General features: G+C 39.9%; 1 protein-coding gene across 1 annotated transcript in view; it reads right to left on the minus strand.

Moving 5' to 3' along the window:
- The window catches only part of LOC135216261 (zinc finger protein 345-like), a 105,396-nt gene that overhangs the window by 76,650 nt on the left and 10,204 nt on the right, over positions 1 to 18,542 (minus strand). Inside the window, exons 4-6 of the mRNA XM_064251426.1 lie at positions 1,363 to 1,493; positions 972 to 1,122; positions 225 to 293 (exon numbers count right to left, since the gene is read on the minus strand). Coding sequence (XP_064107496.1) covers positions 225 to 293; positions 972 to 1,122; positions 1,363 to 1,493 — 351 coding nt within the window. The remainder of the gene's footprint in view (positions 1 to 224; positions 294 to 971; positions 1,123 to 1,362; positions 1,494 to 18,542) is intronic.

The raw sequence follows: 18,542 nt of genomic DNA on the forward strand, positions 1-18,542 counted from the left end.
CTCACAATTACTGAGGTTCACTAAGGTACTTTGAACCTGCGTATAATAGTTTAATCTTAGACATAGAAGGTAAGGAAGACCACATAAAAAGACTGTATTCAACTGGAAAAAAACTAGTATAATGGATACAATGAACCTCATAAATGTACCATACTGACTAATATTCAAGGTTTACATGATTTATATCATCGAAATTATGTAAAAAAAATATATAATAACCTTACCTTTATGACTCTGAAGCGGCTGCTTTTCCAGATCTAAGTTACTTTCATTCTTGTGGACTGACATATGTTCTGTTGAAGAGAGAAAACTTTGGTATACAAATGAAGTACTAATCAACTTGTTCAACATAACTTTGACAGGCATCATTACAAAGAATTCTTTTCATTATTAGAATACCATTTTATAAACAATTCTCTAACTGTTTTAAAGATAAGTAGTTCCAATGAATATAACAACAACAAAGCATGTCCTATACTACCTGTGCAATATAATACTCAACAAAATTGTGATTTAATTATCATAAATAAATTTAATCTATCCTGCTGTTGAGATTTACATCTAAAGCTAACAGTGCAAGCTGTAGTTGGAACTTCAATGATCTAATAGTGTTTAGACCAGAGGGAGAGTTACTCATGTCAATACCTTGCAGACAGAACTATCCCTTAGAGCTGGTCCTTGAATTCCAGTGGGGGAGTGGTTCTAAGGATAATACTCTTAGCATTCTGTCCAGTTTGACTGCTATGATCACAGTGAAGACAACTGTATTCATGTAGTGTTTTCAGTCTCACACTGTGAGTTTGGATTACATAATTTTTCCTTTCACTCCACTACTTTTCTTACTGCAACTCTGAGTATAAAAACATACTGATACACAAGTGAGATTGAACATTCTTCAATCTATTGGAGTTATGCTAAACTTCACCTTCTCAGGCATTAAGAATAGATAAATTGAGAGATTCTGCACTTACTTCGTAATGCCAGTGCTGACCGGAATCCCTTCATACAAATTTTACATTTAAATTCACTTTCACTTTTACTTCTAGATTCAGCTTTCCTGAAAGAGTTCATGCCACTTATTAAACCTGGATCAGCTGATATCATCAGATGAACAGACTGAACCTGAAAAAGAAAATACCTTTATAAAAATAAAAAAATAAATATGGAGTAGCATTTTAACCGTTCAAGTGTTAACCAGTGATTCCTATCTTCAACTGAGACACAAATCCTTTGACTATAACTTTATTGTCTCATCTAATGGCGTTAAACACGTTTGCAAAGATACTTATCGTATTCATGAAAAAGGCTTTTAAAATCTTGAAATCCAGTGTAATCAAGCAATAAAAAGATAAAAAAAGATACCTCATGGCCACTGCCAATTCCACTTCCCAGCAAATCTGCTGTATTTTCAGTGTTTTCTTTCTTGATTTCTTCTATGCAATGTACTTCTATACCTTCCTTTTCTATGTGCACTCTATTTTCTTTCTCCTCTCCTGTAGGGAAAATTCAATATAATGTTAAGTACGTATGAAAATAATTCCAGAAATATTTTTCAAGAAAAATACAGTTTTTCTACATTTCAGATACACGGATAGTACATTGGAGCACAGTACAGTAAAATAAAAGTCAAATTATCTTGCATCCAATTGATAAGAAAACTTGAATGTTCTGCAGTTTTCAGAATTAGTCTTTCTCTGTCCACTGCATCAGAAAAGTATTCCAGATACCTGAAACAGCTTTGAACAGTTGGTTCTAGAACAAGAATGTATTTGCCGATACCAATTTAGTTATCTTAAGTGATAAAAATGAGAGGGTGGGAGACTTAGCTCATCCAGTGAGATTTACCACATATTTATCAGCATCTCTGAGCAAAACACAGCAGGAAATTGAACAGATCTACATCTTAAATGAAGCCTGGATGTTACCTCTTGTCTTCATACAACTGAGAGTTGCAGGAACTCTAATCATTGAATGGTTCGTTATCAATTTACAGGTACAAGTGAAATGTTTGTATACTTTTTCCTGAACCATTATGGGATCTGTTCGCCTTCATTATGGGACTAAGATCTGCTCTTCCTCAAGCTGCAGGACTGTGTGGACTTGGCATATGCTCTCCAGCGGAACTTAAAACATGGTGTTCTGCAAGAAGGCACTGCAGAGGAGGATTAGATACATAGACAGAACCATGATGAGTCTTCTTAACCTCTCTTTGAGCCTTTGATATAAGCCTTATCACTCGATTTTTTCATGAAGATGTTCTTCATTTGATATACACAGTACACATCCTTGGGACAGATCAGTAACTTCCTGCACTAAAAAAAAAGTACCTAAAAAAATGGATTCCATTGGTCTGTCATTTACACCTGATGTGAAAACCTGTGGAGCCAATGACAGAATTGGAAGGTCTTGCTCTGCCAAAAGAACTGTTAAAATACCCCTGAAGACTGAAGAACCAAGTAAACAGCAAACTGTTCAAAGCATACCATACTTACACAACTACTTACACATAAGTCCACTTACAAAGTCTAGACCAACAAAAATACACCACACACACTTACACCAAGAATTAAGGGAAAAAAAGGGTGGAAGTGCCATTAATTTAATAATGAAGCTATAAATCAATTACAGTGGTACCTCGACATATGAAAGGCTCAACTTACAAAAAACTCGAGATACGAAAGCTAATACGAAAAATTTAACGGCTCTACATATGAAAAGTTTTCAAGATACGAAAGGTTTCTGAAAGTCTGAGATTCGCCCGGATAACAATTTTGAAAATCGTGCCGCACGCCGCCATCTTAGTACTAGTAGACTCGCCACCATCCTCCTGCTCTCCCATTGGTTCCTGATGCTAGTCGCGGCCATGAAATCCTTCTCTCCTATTGGCCAGCGTCCCTCCCATATGCATCTACTATGTACACGTGTAATGATTACATAATAAAAATATGGAATGTTAGTCCATATATATAAAAGAATAAAACTAAAGAGGTCAACAGATTGCTTGCAGGAATGTGATCAGACTAGAGACGCTAAAGATGACGTATACAATGAAGTATGTAGGCTAAGTTGACATGCCGTCACCTGTAGTCATTCAATTGTTTATAAAACTTCTTTAGTCCGAAGCGTTCCATAGCTTGAGACAACACTGTGACCTATAGCTCAAACGGCCTACGTGATTAGTAACTATGTCATCTGATTTGTATGTTCGTATGTAACTATGTCATCTGATTGTATGTTCATATGTTCGAGCTACTGTCTGTTCCTTTATGGACTGGTAACCGAGATGGTAGTAAGAAGAGAATAGTGTTAGCTATCGTCATTAGAAGACCTGTACCTCTTTACCTAAGCTTTATCATGTAGAGAGAATAGAATTAGCCATCATCATTGGCAGAAGCGATCAGATATCGTCATTAGAAGACTTGTACAATCCTACTTGATCTTCACCATGTAAATTCAAAGAATATAAGTATTTTTGTACTTTGTGGTTTCTACTAGAACCTCACCGAATCATCATGAGTTTATTAACACATCGTCGTCATAACCAAAGAAGATAATACCGACTTCGTAAGTGATCTACAAACCCCCAAGACTCTCCAATGAATATGGAAGTGCAATACCAACCGACTTAGCGTAAGATTATCGCAAGTCTAACATTACCTCATAGGGCACCTTATTATACAAGGCAACAGCCCTAAAAGTGGTGGCAGCGTACCAGAAGAACTCTACAACTTCTCCGAAGAAAAAACCAGAATAATGAACATGTATCGCATCAGAAGTCAACGACGACGAAAACAAGAGATTCTTCAAGCAACTTATTATCATCGTTTAGTGAGCGACTTCAGAAAACAACAAGAACTCTTCAACGACGACGAAAGCAAGAGATTCTTCAAGCAAACGTTAGTATCATCGTTTAGTGAACAATTTCAGTAGTGAAGAACTTCAAGAAACAAACCCGACGTGTCCTTTTTCCTACGGCAACGCAAGCTTCGTCTCTCATTAGAATCATTCAAGAAAACATCGTTAGTGAGCGTTTCGGCACTTCAAGAAACAAAACGCCGAACGCGTCTGCAGCATCGGATCTTCAAGGGCTCGAATTATCCGAACACGCACGGCTTGGGGGAAAATCAAGCAAAAAACCAGGTCATCCGCTAAATAGAGAAGGAGGGCCAAGGGCACATCGTTATCGGAACACCGTGACTTCCCACAAAAGCAAGCTAAGTACAATTTTTTATTCATTTGGAGTAACTGAGTGTTTCCTTTGCAGGTCGAATTTCGTTATTCCTGTGGCTGAAGTTACGCGACATTCTGAATCTTACTTTTTTTACAGAAATTATCTACATCATTGAGATTCGCTACTGCGAGTTTTTATCTTTGAGTGTCTGTTTCAGAAGTTCTACTGAAATATCACAATCATATACTATGTTAATTTTATCATTTTGGTGATTATTAATCCCTTACGTAACAAATCATATTAAACAGTGAATATGCATTTACGCAGTGGATGTCTGTATTTATACAGATGCATGGATAGGGTCGTTAGGCACCTTAGTGATTAGAAAACACACAAAAAACAAGTGGAACACCCGTACAAATCTAGATAAATTAGAGGTAACACTATTTTGGGTCATGACAATAAATGCTCCTTTGCAAAGTCCCGATCGCAGTTTTAGCCTTGAGTTTTTTGAGTTATATAAAAATATCGAACCTCAATGACTCAACTTAACTTTAAAAAATATGGCTGGATTGCAAGGAATAACATGTCTATAATAAACTTTCATTAGGCTAAATGCGCTGACCAGGATCCCTCACTATTTCAAACTTTAGCAATGAATGAAGTAAACAGCAGCAAGTACAAACAGTTATTATTGAATGCAGTAGAGATAACTTGTCTTAATAGTAATCGCTCAACTCCTAATAGTTCGTCATTCATACATTTGTTGCTTTATACGTAACCAACAACAGAATGCTAAAAACACATAATACATTGCCGATGGTAAACAGTAGCCCTTTCAGAAACAAACAAATCGTGATTAAGCTAACTTGGGTACTGTGTCATCTAGTCAAGCGGTCAAGGTCAGTTAAATCTGCCGAGTGTAGCAAGCAAAGCACATTCCATTTAAGCGACTTCAGCGGAAAGGGAGAGCGATGTTGGAAAAATTAAAAAGGAATTTCCCTATGCATCACACGACAGTATCAAGTAATCAGAGCAGGTTCTCGTAATTTTAATACATTAAGTATTATAAATACTGGTGGATTAAGCCCAACTGTACGCGCCGTAAAAATTAGAATATCTTATTTTATTCCTTTAGTTCACATAATATCCGGTATTTACGGACTCACCGTCTGTTGTTTGAACTTCCCTAATGAGAAGTCCGGATAAAGGAGCGCTTACAGATACCTCTATAGTTATAAAAAACATTGATCTGTATCTAGTGTAATTGTAAGATCCATCTAGGGGTATACAAAATATTATCTTACATCCTTGCAAAATAAGGCGTGTTTATCAAAGGAAAATTCTAGTAAAACCTTCAAAAACTATTAAAATCCAGTTGAACAGAAAAAAGAGACAGTTAAGCAAATAATAACTTATATAGAGGAACTATACATTTGTCTCATAAATCGTAACATTGTTCAACGACCCAACAGAATTCTCCCACAACCGCAGTCGCAGTTTGCACGCAAAAAATCTCGAGAAGCATGCACTCTCGAATGTCTTAGTGCGTGTAAAAAGACCTTGCTGGGAAATGAAATTTTAATCCTTCCCGACACTCTGAAAATATAACGATTTCCGCGAACAAAGCCCTAGACATGGTTGACTAGCAGCAACAAGTTAAATCTAGTGATCCACAAACGTATACATATCGTGGATACGGAAAGTTTATAAATATTGCATTTTTTATTGTTGCCTAATTTTTTTTTTAATCCCGCCCAACCAGTTGTAGATGAATCTCTCTTGATAAATCTCATCTAAAGTAATATCCGTAAAGTCATTCAAGCAGAGGTGATTCAGCAGAATTTTTATCTTTTATCTGAATACCAGGAAGTTTCTCCACTAGCGAGTGATCTCTGGGGAAAACGGATGTCATTTAACACAAAATACGTCTATAAGGACAAACATAAAGCTATATCGGGTACCTTCGTATAGACTCTCAATGAAATTCAAAATAAGAGATAAATGACGAAGTTGAAAATGTTAGTAATAGGAAAATCAAATAAGCCCATATAATCCCTCAAACGTCATGCCATAAAAGATCGGACTTGGCGTATCTGCATAGATTCTGTCGCTTAAACAAGGAAACGACTCCCGATAGTTTCCAGTGCCATGTACCGACAACATCTTATCTCTGTTAGGTTAGAATAAATTTTTCACCAGCTTGGACTTACTTAAAGGCTTTTACCTGATACCATTACCTAAGTGATTGTACCTCATATACCGTTTTCAGCACACTCAGGGACATTATCAATTTTTACATATGCCTCTGGCTTACGTTGCGCCCAATTACAACTATGTATAGTGTTTGGAGACTTTTAGGGGATACCCTACATGCCTATTGGTTGGTCTTGTAATCTTTTCTAATACCTTAGAAGTACATTCACATAAACTAGAGCTAGTGCTACAGAGACAAAGACAAATAATCTCAGAGTAAAATATCTAAATGTGAGTTTTTAAAAAATCCGAACATGTTTATCTAGGTTTTATGTGTCTACTGGTCAAGTCTTAAAGTAGTCCATGGTAAGGTGTCGGCTATTCATAAACTTCCGGTACCTATTAACGTAAAAAGGGATACAGCACTTTTGCGCTGTAGTGGGTATTACAATCGTATGTAAACATGTAACTCTTCAATCATGACAGCTCCTTTAACAGATCTTACGAAGAAGAGCGTAGATTTATTAAGGTATAAAAAAGCATCAACAGGCGTTCGATATCTTAAAACGCGGAATATGCAGCTCACCTAACTTAAAAATCCCTGATTTAAATAAGGAATTTTTTTTATTGCAACAGACGCCTCAGACCAAGGGGTAAGAGGGTACTACGTCAGTAATATGATAAACAGTTCTTTCCTATAGCTTTTTATTCACGTAAACTAAAGCCCTCTGAAAGTAAAATATGCAGTAATAGGCAAGGAAAAGGCTAGGTATCGTAACTCACTAGTATATTTTAAGTTCATAATCTATGGCTATCCTGATAAAGTCCTTACTGAACATGAGTCCTTTACTGAGTTTTCAAAGGCTTTAATCACAGTCCAAAAGGAACTCGGTGACAAATGATCATTCAGGTCTTTGGAGCCAAGATAAAGCAATTATCATAGCTGACGCATTATCCCGCAATCAGGCACCATACTGCAAGGAACCATTAATTGAACTAAAAAAAAAAAAAAATATATATATATATAGAAACATCCGTGCCTATTGTTAAAACCGTATCTAAACAAGAAAATTCCTTAACCCAAGAGATCGCAAGCATTGAATATCTGGGTTGGAGCGCAGAACTGTTACAAACTGAACAAAGCAAGGGTCAGCAGCTAAGCAAAAACAATAAAACACTTCGAACGGAAACAGGGTCAGCGATTAAGCAAAAACAATAAACACTTCGAGCAGAAACCCTAAAGCAAAAGTATATTTAAAGTATGTGTATCAGAATAATGTAATCCAATGTAATATATATGTAGGTCCGTGACGAGGAAAACCCGAAGAACACAGCAGATGACTAACGACCAGGTACTAGTAAATAATCTCTTTCATACCAATCGTCATAAAACTGGTTGCATTCCGTCATCCAGGGTTTTCCCTATTATGTCACCGAAGCCAAATCACTGTTTTACTGGCCTACGATGCTTACAGATATAAAAAAGCACATAACTAATTGTAACAACAAATGTCATGAAAAACAAACAAGGGAAAACACAAGATACCTGTCAGTTTAAGAGGCCTATCCTGTGCCAAATCAATCCTTGAAAGAATATACGTAGAATTATTAACAGAATTACGAGTCTGACAGAGGGAATAAAAACATCTTAGTTAATAGTTCCTTGACATGTTATATAGAATTAATAGCACTAAAAACAAACACCGCAATTGAGTGCGTTAGGAATATTTATGAGTGCTAAATCAGTAAACATGGAATTCAACACATAATATAATCTGACTCGGGTGGTGTAAATCAATAATAATCTCCTTAACACGTTGTGTGAATTCCTTTCCATTAAGAAAACCAATACCATATTTTATCACCCAGTCAATCGGTTTGGTAGAATAAGAGATAAATAAGAAAGTGTCAATGTCTTACGAGTTACAACTCGTGATATTGGATCGAACTGGATTATAGCGGTTCTCGCGGTTTTTTAAATACCTTTATCATCATATCTTGTAACTATCGAATTGATACCGTTAAGTAGCCTTATACAGGGACGCCGCTAGAACACTTTTCCCACATATTCAAGCCAACCATTAATTTATCAAATATATATAAAAAAATATATAAATAAATAAATATAAAAAAATAAAATAAATATGGATACAAGTGGAGTCAAATATAATACACTCCGTAAGAAGTCGGAAGGGTTACAAATTATAATAAAAAAGGAATCACGATAAAATCAATAAGCAAAAACGTAACCATAGGCTAATTAAATATCCAAATATATATGCGTAAAGATTTGAACTCTAACTTAACGCTTTAGTAATGACAAATAAGCTAAAAGTTCACACACATATCAAAACCTACTGACATATTGTCTGTCCCGGTGATTTATATTCGTAGTCAAAAAATAAATAATAAATAAATAAATAAAAATGAATAAATAAAATAAAATAAAATAGATTTTAAAGTCAGGAAGTCTAGAAGAGAAAATGTATATCTATGGAATAATCCTATATGAATCTTATACAGGGCTAATAATATATATAGAATTTGTATGGAAACCTTTTTCATTAGTTTGAATAAGGAATATCTAATTTAACACAATTACATTTATTTACAATCATGCAGATTTCCAACATGAAACTAATATTATATTGTTTTCTTATTTTTGGTACTGTTTTTTTTTCAGACATTCGCATGTGGAGGTGGAGAATTAAAGAAAAAAAAAAATATCATTTGAAAATACTAAAGTCGTTATTTTATTACAGCAAGTAACGTAACTCTTAGCTGGCTGAGAGCAATCTCCTGCCAAGTGACGACGTCATCATTGCCGTATCAGCATTTGTTCCTTTTAACCTCAATAATCTGCTTACACAGGCTTCATCGGTGTGTGTCGTCGTCCCGCTTGCGAAGCAGTTGACTGGACGAGAGGAATGCTTAGACTCATGACTTCACATGTGGTTCATAGGTCACGATGAGATACATAGCCATAATCTATTCTTATCCGCATTGCAATGCAACTTTAGTTAAGGAGTTGCAATCATTTTAAAATTAATAAACAAAATAAGCAAATAGAATTTCTATAACATCAAATGAATTAATTTTTTTTCTTTTCGAACCTCATAGACAATTAGAAGTATCAAGTCATGGATATGAAAAATTTACTTGCAACATTAGTCTATCACAATTCAAGTAAATCAAACAATCATGGAAAATGTCACATTTTCTTGAAAAAACCAAAGTTTATATAGAAATTAGTTACATAGTGGGTTTCTTTCGTTGCATCTCTAGCCTATTAATAAAGTTATTAAAATTAACCTCAGAGGATGCTGCGCGAGAAACAAAATTGAATGTGAAACTTTTGTTAGGGGCACATAAGATCAGATTTTATCACAACTTAATTTCAGTTAGCATAGAGAAATACAGAATCATGATTAATATTCTCTTTGACTCTTATGTGCCTGGCAATCTTACAAATATAGCTCCGTTTTCCACTTCTTTGTCTAGTAACTTACTACCAGTAATATAGAATTTCTTTGGGATTCGTATTGATATCTGTTTATTTTTTATAATTATGGATATTTTTACAAGTCATCATAGACCTGGATAGGTTCACTCATTGTTAATGCCATGGATAAAAAAGTTTGTACAGCTGACTCTTTTGAAATTCCACAAATATCAGCGAATTCATGTGGGTTAAGTCTGGTTCTAAATGGCTTTCTTCCCCCCTGTATTTGGATTTCGTCTGAATTTTCTTTGCCCTTGTGACAAGTATAATTTCACTTGCAGGCTGATTAATGGAACCTGGTTACAGTATCCTGCAGTACGAGAGTTTCACATCGCAACTTCAAAAAATCGTTCGTTGCTGCGGACGACTCAGTCGAGTAACAACCGCCTACAATGTGAAGGGAATAAGCACCATCATGGACTTCTTCGACGACACCCGTATACCGTCGTTAATCTCGTTTTAATGCGGAATGCTCCGGCGGCTGTCGGAAATCGACTACAAAGGGACATACTTCCGACAATTACGACCCGAAGGATATTCAACTCTACTTTGCTGGCAAGGACTCGTGCTGGGGGTGATTTATTCATCGACGACACGTATTCATGTGGCTTAGGATGCAGAGAACAAGTATGAGGCCGAAATAGGAACGTTGGACCCCCGCCAGGCAATTTTCCCACCCCTTGTTTAACCATATGGAATTGGCCATTTCATTTGGCTATAGGTGGTTGTCTGGAACTGTGTAATGGACGAAAAGTTGTTCGAACACTAGTTAAATGTGTAGTAGTATAACCTCGGTCATGATCCTATATATATAAAGTATCATGTTCATATATATAAATGATCATAAATAACAGAGTCGAAATATATCTTTGCGTGTACGCAATAGGAATATGATATTGTTATAATACAATAAAGTTTCATACGTACTTACCTGTCGATATATACATAGCTAAGACTCCGTCGTCCCCGACAGAAATTCAAATTTCGCGCCACTCGCTACAGGTAGTGGCTAGGTGATCTACCGGCCTGCCCTGGGTGGCAGGACTAGGAACCATTCCCGTTTTCTACTCATATATTTCTCTTCCACCTGTCTCCTTGCGGGGAGGCTGGGTGGGCCCTAATCGTATATATCTGACAGGTAAGTATGTATGAAACTTTATTGTATTTATAAACAAATATCATTTTCATACAATCAACTTACCTGTCAGATATATACATAGCTGATTGGCACCCTTCGGTGGAGGGTAAGAGACAGCTACTACTAGAATAGACAGGTTAACAACATCTGTTGTAGGTATAAAATAAAAACCTTGGTCCTACCTGATAGGTGTAGACTTCGTGGGTGTTTTCCCCGTAGTCTGCATCACCTCAAGAAACTTTAGCGAGATATGTGATCTATGGCCAAGAATTCTTGTGGGTCTGCCGAAGGGGTCTTATCCACTTACTCGGCAGAGCCTGAAAGGACTTTGTCAATGGGTGCTGATCCACTTACATGACAACACACCTTATTAAGGAGCATACAACCAATCCCGACCACCTGATCCTAACCACCATGTTAGTATTAAAAAATTGCTCAGAGTTATCCCCAACTCTTCGCAACAACCGTAACTCAAACCACAATGCACAAGCACACAATAATTTCAAAAAAAAATTTTATCTAATACAAGATATCACAAAGAGGTTTCTTACTAAATGAAGTGACTGGCCGCTTGTGCGGCAACTGCACTTGTCAGCAGAAAGTCTAGAACATATCTATTAGACTTAAGTAGTAAAAAAAATATTTAAGGATTGTTGTAAGCTCCTGTACCAGGATTGTTATGCCCGCAGACACAAAAGGACCTAATGAAAAACATTTTTCATATGACCACACGCACGTCCTTCAAATAGTGAGCCGCAAACAACAGAATTACATCTCCAATATGTCGCTTCCAAGATATTCTTCAGCGACATATTTCTCTGAAAAGAGAGAGACGTCGCCACTGCTCTCACTTCATGAGCTCTTACTCTCAGGAGTTTTAAAGAATCGTCCGTGCAAGCCTTATGAGCGTCCATAATTACGTTCCTGACAAAAAGGCTAATGCATTCTTAGACATAGGTCTTGATGGATCCTTCACTGAGCACCACAGGCCTTGTCTAGAACCTCCCAACTGTTCCTTTTTCTTAAGTAAAACTTTAATGCCCTTACTGGGCAAAGAGACCTCTCCGGTTTTCCCTGCCGACGAGACCCGATAATCCTTTTATTTCGAAGTTTCTCGGCCAGGGGTTCGAAGGATTTTCATTCTTCGCCAAGAATAATTCCTTGAAGGAACAGATGGCTGAATCTACATTGAACCCGACTTTGTCACTAAGGGCGTGCAGTTTCGCTAACCCTTTTTGCCGTCGCCAGTGACAAAAGGAATAAACATTTTCTCGTTATATCACGAAACGAGGACCAAATGTAGGGGTTCAAATCTCTCTGAAGCCAAGAACTTCAGTACTACGTCTAGATTCCAGTTAGGGGAGAAGTCATTCTAGACTTCTTGGTCTCAAACGACCTAATCAGATCATGCAGATCCTTATTGTTTCCCAAATCTAGGCCTCTATTCCTAAAGACGCCGATAGCATACTTCTATAGCCCTTTATCGTGGCTACGGAGAGCTGCGACTCTTCCCTCAGAAATAACAGAAAATCAGCTATTTCTGCTACAGAGGTACTGGAGGAGGACACTTCTTTGACTTACACCACCTTCTAAAAACTTCCCACTTGGATTGGTAAACCCGGATAGTGGAAGTTCTCCGGGCTCTAGCGATCGAGCTTGCTGCTTTACTAGAAAAGCCTCTCGCTCTAACAAGTCTTTCGATAGTCGAAAGGCAGTCAGAGCGAGAGCGGGGAGGTTTTGATGAAACCTCTCGAAGTGTGGTTGTCTGAGAAGATCCCTCCTTTGTGGAAGGGATCTGGGGAAGTCTACTATCCACTCCAGTACCTCTGGAAACCATTCTTGAGCTGGCCAAAAAGGGGGCTATCAGGGTCATTCTTGTCCCCTTTGAAGTCACAAACTTCCTGAGTACTTGCCCCAGAATCTTGAATGGGGGAAATGCGTAAACGTCTACCTGAGACCAATCTAGTAGGAAGGCGTCTACTGCTAGAGCTCTGGGATCTTCTACCACTGAACAGAGACTTCCAGTCTCCTCGAGAGGAACGTGGCAAAGAGGTCGACATGAGAGTTCCCAAAAGACCACCAGCTTGAGGCAAACAAAATTCTGAGTGGAGGGTCCACTCGGTATGAAGGACCTGGTTCCTCCTGCTCAGCCTGTCCGCTCGTACGTTCCTTACTCCCTGAACGAACCTCGTCAGAGAGAGATGTTCCTCTGGGATGTCCACAACAGAAGTTTTCTCGTGAGTTCGTAAAGGGCATACGAGTGAGTACCTCCTTGCTTCCGAATGTATGCCAGAGCGGTTGTATTGTCCGCATTCACTTGAACTATTTTGTTGCAACTAACGGTTCGAAGCTCTTAGAGCTAGGTGTACAGCTAGCAGTTCTTTGCAGTTTATGTGCCAGGACACTTGAAGAGCATTCCAAGTGCCTGACACTTCTCTCTTTCCCAAAGTTGCTCCCCAACAACCTTTTTCCGACGCGTCGGAAAACAATACAAGGTTTGGGCTCTGTATTTCCAGGGAAGTACCTTTGTTTTCCTCAGTGGGAGTAACCACCATTCTAGATGTCGTTTTATCAGATCTGGAATGGGAAAAAAGTCCGAGAGGAGTCCTGTCTTCATGTTCCACGAACTTCTGAGGAAGAACTGAAGAGGACGGAGATGAAGTCTTCCTAGGTGAAAGAACTGTTCGAGCAAAGAAAGGGTCCCTAACAGGCTCAACCATTCCCTCGCCGAAGTCCGTTCCTTCCTTAGGAAGAGAGAGACTTTTTTCTAAACCTCTCGCTAGTCTCTCTTGAGAAGGAAATACTCGAAAACCCCGAGAAATCCATCCGAATCCCAGATAGACCAAGTTCTGGCTGGGGATCAGTTGGGACTTCTCGAGGTTCACGAGTAAATCCTAAAGTCTTTATAAGGTTTAGTGTCACATTCAGGTCCTCCAAACACTGTTCCTCTGACTTTGCTCTGATGAGCCAGTCGTCAGATAAAGAGATATACTGATTCCTTTCAGATGAAGCCATCTCGCCCACATTTTTCAAAAGGTTCGTGAAAACCTGAGGCGCCGTCGACAGGCCGAAGCACAAGGCTCTGAATTGGAAGATCCTTCCCCCCGCCATGAAACGGAGGTACTTCTTCAGACGAAGGATGGATCGGGACGTGAAAATATGCGTCCTGGAGATCCAGAGACACCATCCAATCCCTTGGCGAAGAGCCGCCAGGACTGAAGCTGAGGTTTCCATGGAGAACTTCTGTTTTTGAACAAACTTGTTCAGAGCGCTGACATCCAGAACTGGTCTCCATCCCCCCCGAGGCTTTCGCAAACCAAGAAAAGACGATTGTAAAACCCCGGGGAGCTTTTGATCCAGCACAAGTTCTATAGCTCTCTTCCCACAATCTGATCCACCATTTGTTGAAGAGTATCTTTCAACACAGGTCCTTGTAATTGGCGGACAATTCCCTCGGAGTTGACGTCAGGGAGGATTGTCCAGGAAAGGATGATGATATCCCTTCTGAAGAACCGACATCGACCAAGGATCGTGTCGATGCGAGTCCAGGCTTCCGCAAATCCCCGGAGCCTGGCACCTACTGGTGTTTGGAGGAGCGCCACTTTCACTTTCCCCTTTTAAAGGGGCGGAACGAGGCTCGACCTCTCTTCTCGGAGTCGTTTTCCTTTTAGCGGTAACTCTAGTTGGAGGGCCACCTCGAAAGGGCCGAACAGGAGTAGACGCCACTTTCTTTTCTCCCACCATTACTGGTCTCTTCTTCCTGGACGATTGCAGGAGAAGATCTTGAGTCGCTTTCTCCGTCAGCGATCGGGAAATATCCTTCACCAACTGTGACGGGAACAGAAAATCAGACCTAGGGGTGGGGCGAATAACAAAGCTGCTCTTTGTGAGCGTGATACTGCTTTCGTCAAGAAAGCGCTAAACACAGATCTCTTCTTCAAGAGACCTGCTCCAAACAAGGAAGAAACTTCCCCTGAGCCGTCTTGCACCGCCTTGTCAATACATGACAAAATTGCTAGGAGTACATCCGGTTCTAGCCCTTCAGGGGCATGAGCCTTCTTGGACATCACCCCAAGGGACCAATCTAGGAAGTTAAAGACTTCTAGAATGTGAAAAAGTCCCTTGAGGAGATGATCCAACTCTGAAAGGCCCCAAGTAATCTTAGCCGTGTGAAGGCTATGTCTCCTGGATGCGTCTACCAGACTGGAAAAGTCAGCTTCAGCTGAAGCAGGGAGAGTGAGACCCATATCTCCCCAGTCTGGTACCAAATCCCTCTCTTGCCGGTCAGTCTAGGGGGAGGCATGCAAAAGACTGTCCTTACTAGCTCCTTCTTAGTAAGCATCCAGTTATCCAGCGATTGCAGAGCTCTCTTCATAGAAATCGTCGGTCTCATCTTCGACGAAAAGCGACGAGTTTCGGAGTCTTCGAGCATGAAAACAGAGAACGAGGCGAAGGAGGAGCGGCAGGTATCAACGCATCTCCGTATTCCTGGAGAAGGAGAGCTGTCAAGACTTTGTAGTTCGACAGTCTTCCTTACCGTGAGACTCGTCCTCTGATTCCTCTTCCATAATCGGATCAGTAGGAGAGGCCACTTCTCGTTCCGGGTCTTCTTGTCCAACAATTCTCTCTACTGGGGACAAACTCCTAATAGGAGAGGGGCTAAGAGAGTGTAAAGAGCTCCTATGCTTGACTGGCTCTTCGTTACTTGGCTGACTTGCGGCCTGGTGGCGCCTCGCGCCTTGGCTGGCGCCTCGCGCTTGGCTGGCGTCTCGCGCCTGGCTGACTCCTCGCGCTTGGCGGCGCCCTCGCGCTGGCAAGATCCTCGCGCTTGGCTGGCGTCTCGCGCCTGACTGACTCTTCGCGCTTGTTGGCTGGCGCCTCGCGCCTGACTGGTGCCTCGCGCCTCTCAAAAGTCTCGCGCGCCTGACTGACGCCTCGTGTCTTGTTGAAGTCTCCGCGTCTTCCTGAAGTCCCATCCTTGCGTGACAGATGCTTGTCTGGAGCCTCACGCTTGGATGAATGCTCACGCCTGTTTGTTACTTACTCCGCGCTCGGCTGAAGCTACTGATCTGGCAGACGTATCCCATCTGGGAGAATCCTCTCGTCTGTAATGCGTTTTCTCGCTTGTCTGACTCTCTCTTAGAGGACGCTTCTCGTCTGTAGGACGCCTCGCGCTTGGCTGTTGCTACGCGCTTGTCTGGCGAATCCAGATCTTCCCATGAGTCTCTATCTGAGATCTCAAAAGACTCACGTCTCACAGGAGCCTCACTCCTGGTGGGAGAAGGAAGACGAGTCTTCTTGACCGGCAGTCTGACGTCTTTCTTACGAGGAGGATCCTTCGAAAGGACTCCTACTAGGGCGGAAAGCTGTTCCTGTACCGCCAAAATGATCCTTTTGGACGCTTCTCCTGCGTCTTCTTGAACGGGAGAGGGAGACCTCGAAGGCGTGTTGCCCCCATCATGGGACGGCGAAACCCTCTTCGCCTTCTTGATAGAAGGAGGCTCTTCTTCCGAAAAGCGTTCTGGGCTTGAATCCAAACCAGGATCTCTCCAGTGCCTTTTCAGGGGCCTGGACAAGTCCGAATCCTTCCACCCTCGTTTAGGAGAGGAGAAGCGGACGAAGAGAAGCACTCTCTGAGGACGCTTTTTCGATAGCGGTCCCTGAGCAGGCTGTCTATAAACAGCACCTGCTGAAGGGACGCCTGACCGGGGGGAATTCTCCACAACCTCCGTACGGCTTTCGACTTTCCTTCTCCTCTGGCTTGGGAGCTTGGAAGAGGTCTAGGCCTGGGAGCGTCACTGGACACTCACTTCACTCAAAATCACTTTCACAATCCTTACCTTTTATGGTGGAGCCATTTCGGATCTCATCCTGTGAAGCGTAGCCTTCAGTTCAGCAATTTCCGAAGCTGAATCTGAATGTACGGCCAGTGAGGGTCCTGATACAGAATCATAAATAAGAGAAGAGTTAGAATTATCCAAAGCTCAATAGGCCTTGTACAACTACCCGCCATCTTAGATGCAGCCTTCTGACTCTATCCCTTTCTAACTTCTTCAAGTAGAAGTTAGAGTCTTCCATTCCTCAACATTCAACCTTTCACACTCATGACAGGTGTTAGAAATAGAACAATCAAAACCCCTACATTTGCGACATACAGTGTGAGGATCAACCGAAGCTTTCGGTATCCTCACCTTGCAGCCTACATTCACACACTTTCTCACACAAACACTTGAATCAGACATTCTGAAGAAAAAAATCAAAAAGCAAGTCCAAATCCAGTCCACAGTAGCGAATGCAAACAACGATCCAGGTACGTCACCAAAAGTCCACAAAAAGATGATCAATTGCTTAGAAAAGCGAATTCCAGTCAAGAGGTGGCAGCAACGATGTTGATACCACCGGCGACAGAAAATATATGAGTAGAAAACGGGAATGGGTTCCTAGTCCTGCCACCCAGGGCAGGCCGGTAGATCACCTGACCTCCTGTAGCGAGTGGCGCGAAATTGAATTTCTGTCGGGACGACGGAGTCTTAGCTATGTATATATCTGACAGGTAAGTTGATTGTATGAAACTATTATATAAATGATCATAAATAACAGAATCGAAATATATCTTTGCGTGTACGCAATAGGAATCTATTTAAAGTGCACATATTAATCATCAATTATATGAATCCATATACATATGTATAACAAATCAGGTAGCCTCCTATAATCAATCTGTTACCTTTTATCTTACCAATAACTGCAGATATATAGCAGTTAGCTTAAAAATCAACGAATCAATCAGCATAAACATTAATAATTTTATCAATTCATATATGAAATTTTTATCAGTAAAAATATGATTTTTATCATGTTAATCTTCATTCTATGCGATTATCAGAGTACATTAGTATTTTCTGTAGCATATGTATCTTAAAGAGATGAAGTGAAAAACTGTATCAGTATATATCACGTGATCACTATTATTTACAAATATTATATGCATATTATGTCTAATATTTTATTACTTGAATCTGTATTTGTGTACACCATGAATTTTTTTTTTACTTATAAGTCCTTCCTATTTATCATATATATTCACATAGTGTCTGTATCACACTCCTATAAGTCAAATGCAAGTCAAGTTTGAGTAATATTCAGTGGTTGTTTTGGTAGCTGACCGAGCTTTTATGTAATGATTACATAATAAAAATATGGAATGTTAGTCCATATATATAAAAAGAATAAAACTAAAGAGGTCAACCAGATTGCTTGCAGGAATGTGATCAGACTAGAGACGCTAAAGATGACGTATACAATAAAGTATGTAGGCTAAGTTGACATGCCGTCACCTGTAGTCATTCAATTGTTTATAAACTTTAGTCCAAGCTTCTGCTTGAGACAAACACCGTGACCTATAGCTCAAACGGCCTACGTGATTAGTAACTATGTCATCTGATTGTATGTTCGTATGTAACTATGTCATCTGATTGTATGTTCATATGTTCGAGCTACTGTCTTGTTCCTTTATGACTGGTAACCGAGATGGT

The sequence above is a fragment of the Macrobrachium nipponense genome, chromosome 6, assembly GCF_015104395.2.
Source record: "Macrobrachium nipponense isolate FS-2020 chromosome 6, ASM1510439v2, whole genome shotgun sequence".
Classification (NCBI taxonomy): Eukaryota; Metazoa; Arthropoda; class Malacostraca; order Decapoda; family Palaemonidae; genus Macrobrachium; species Macrobrachium nipponense.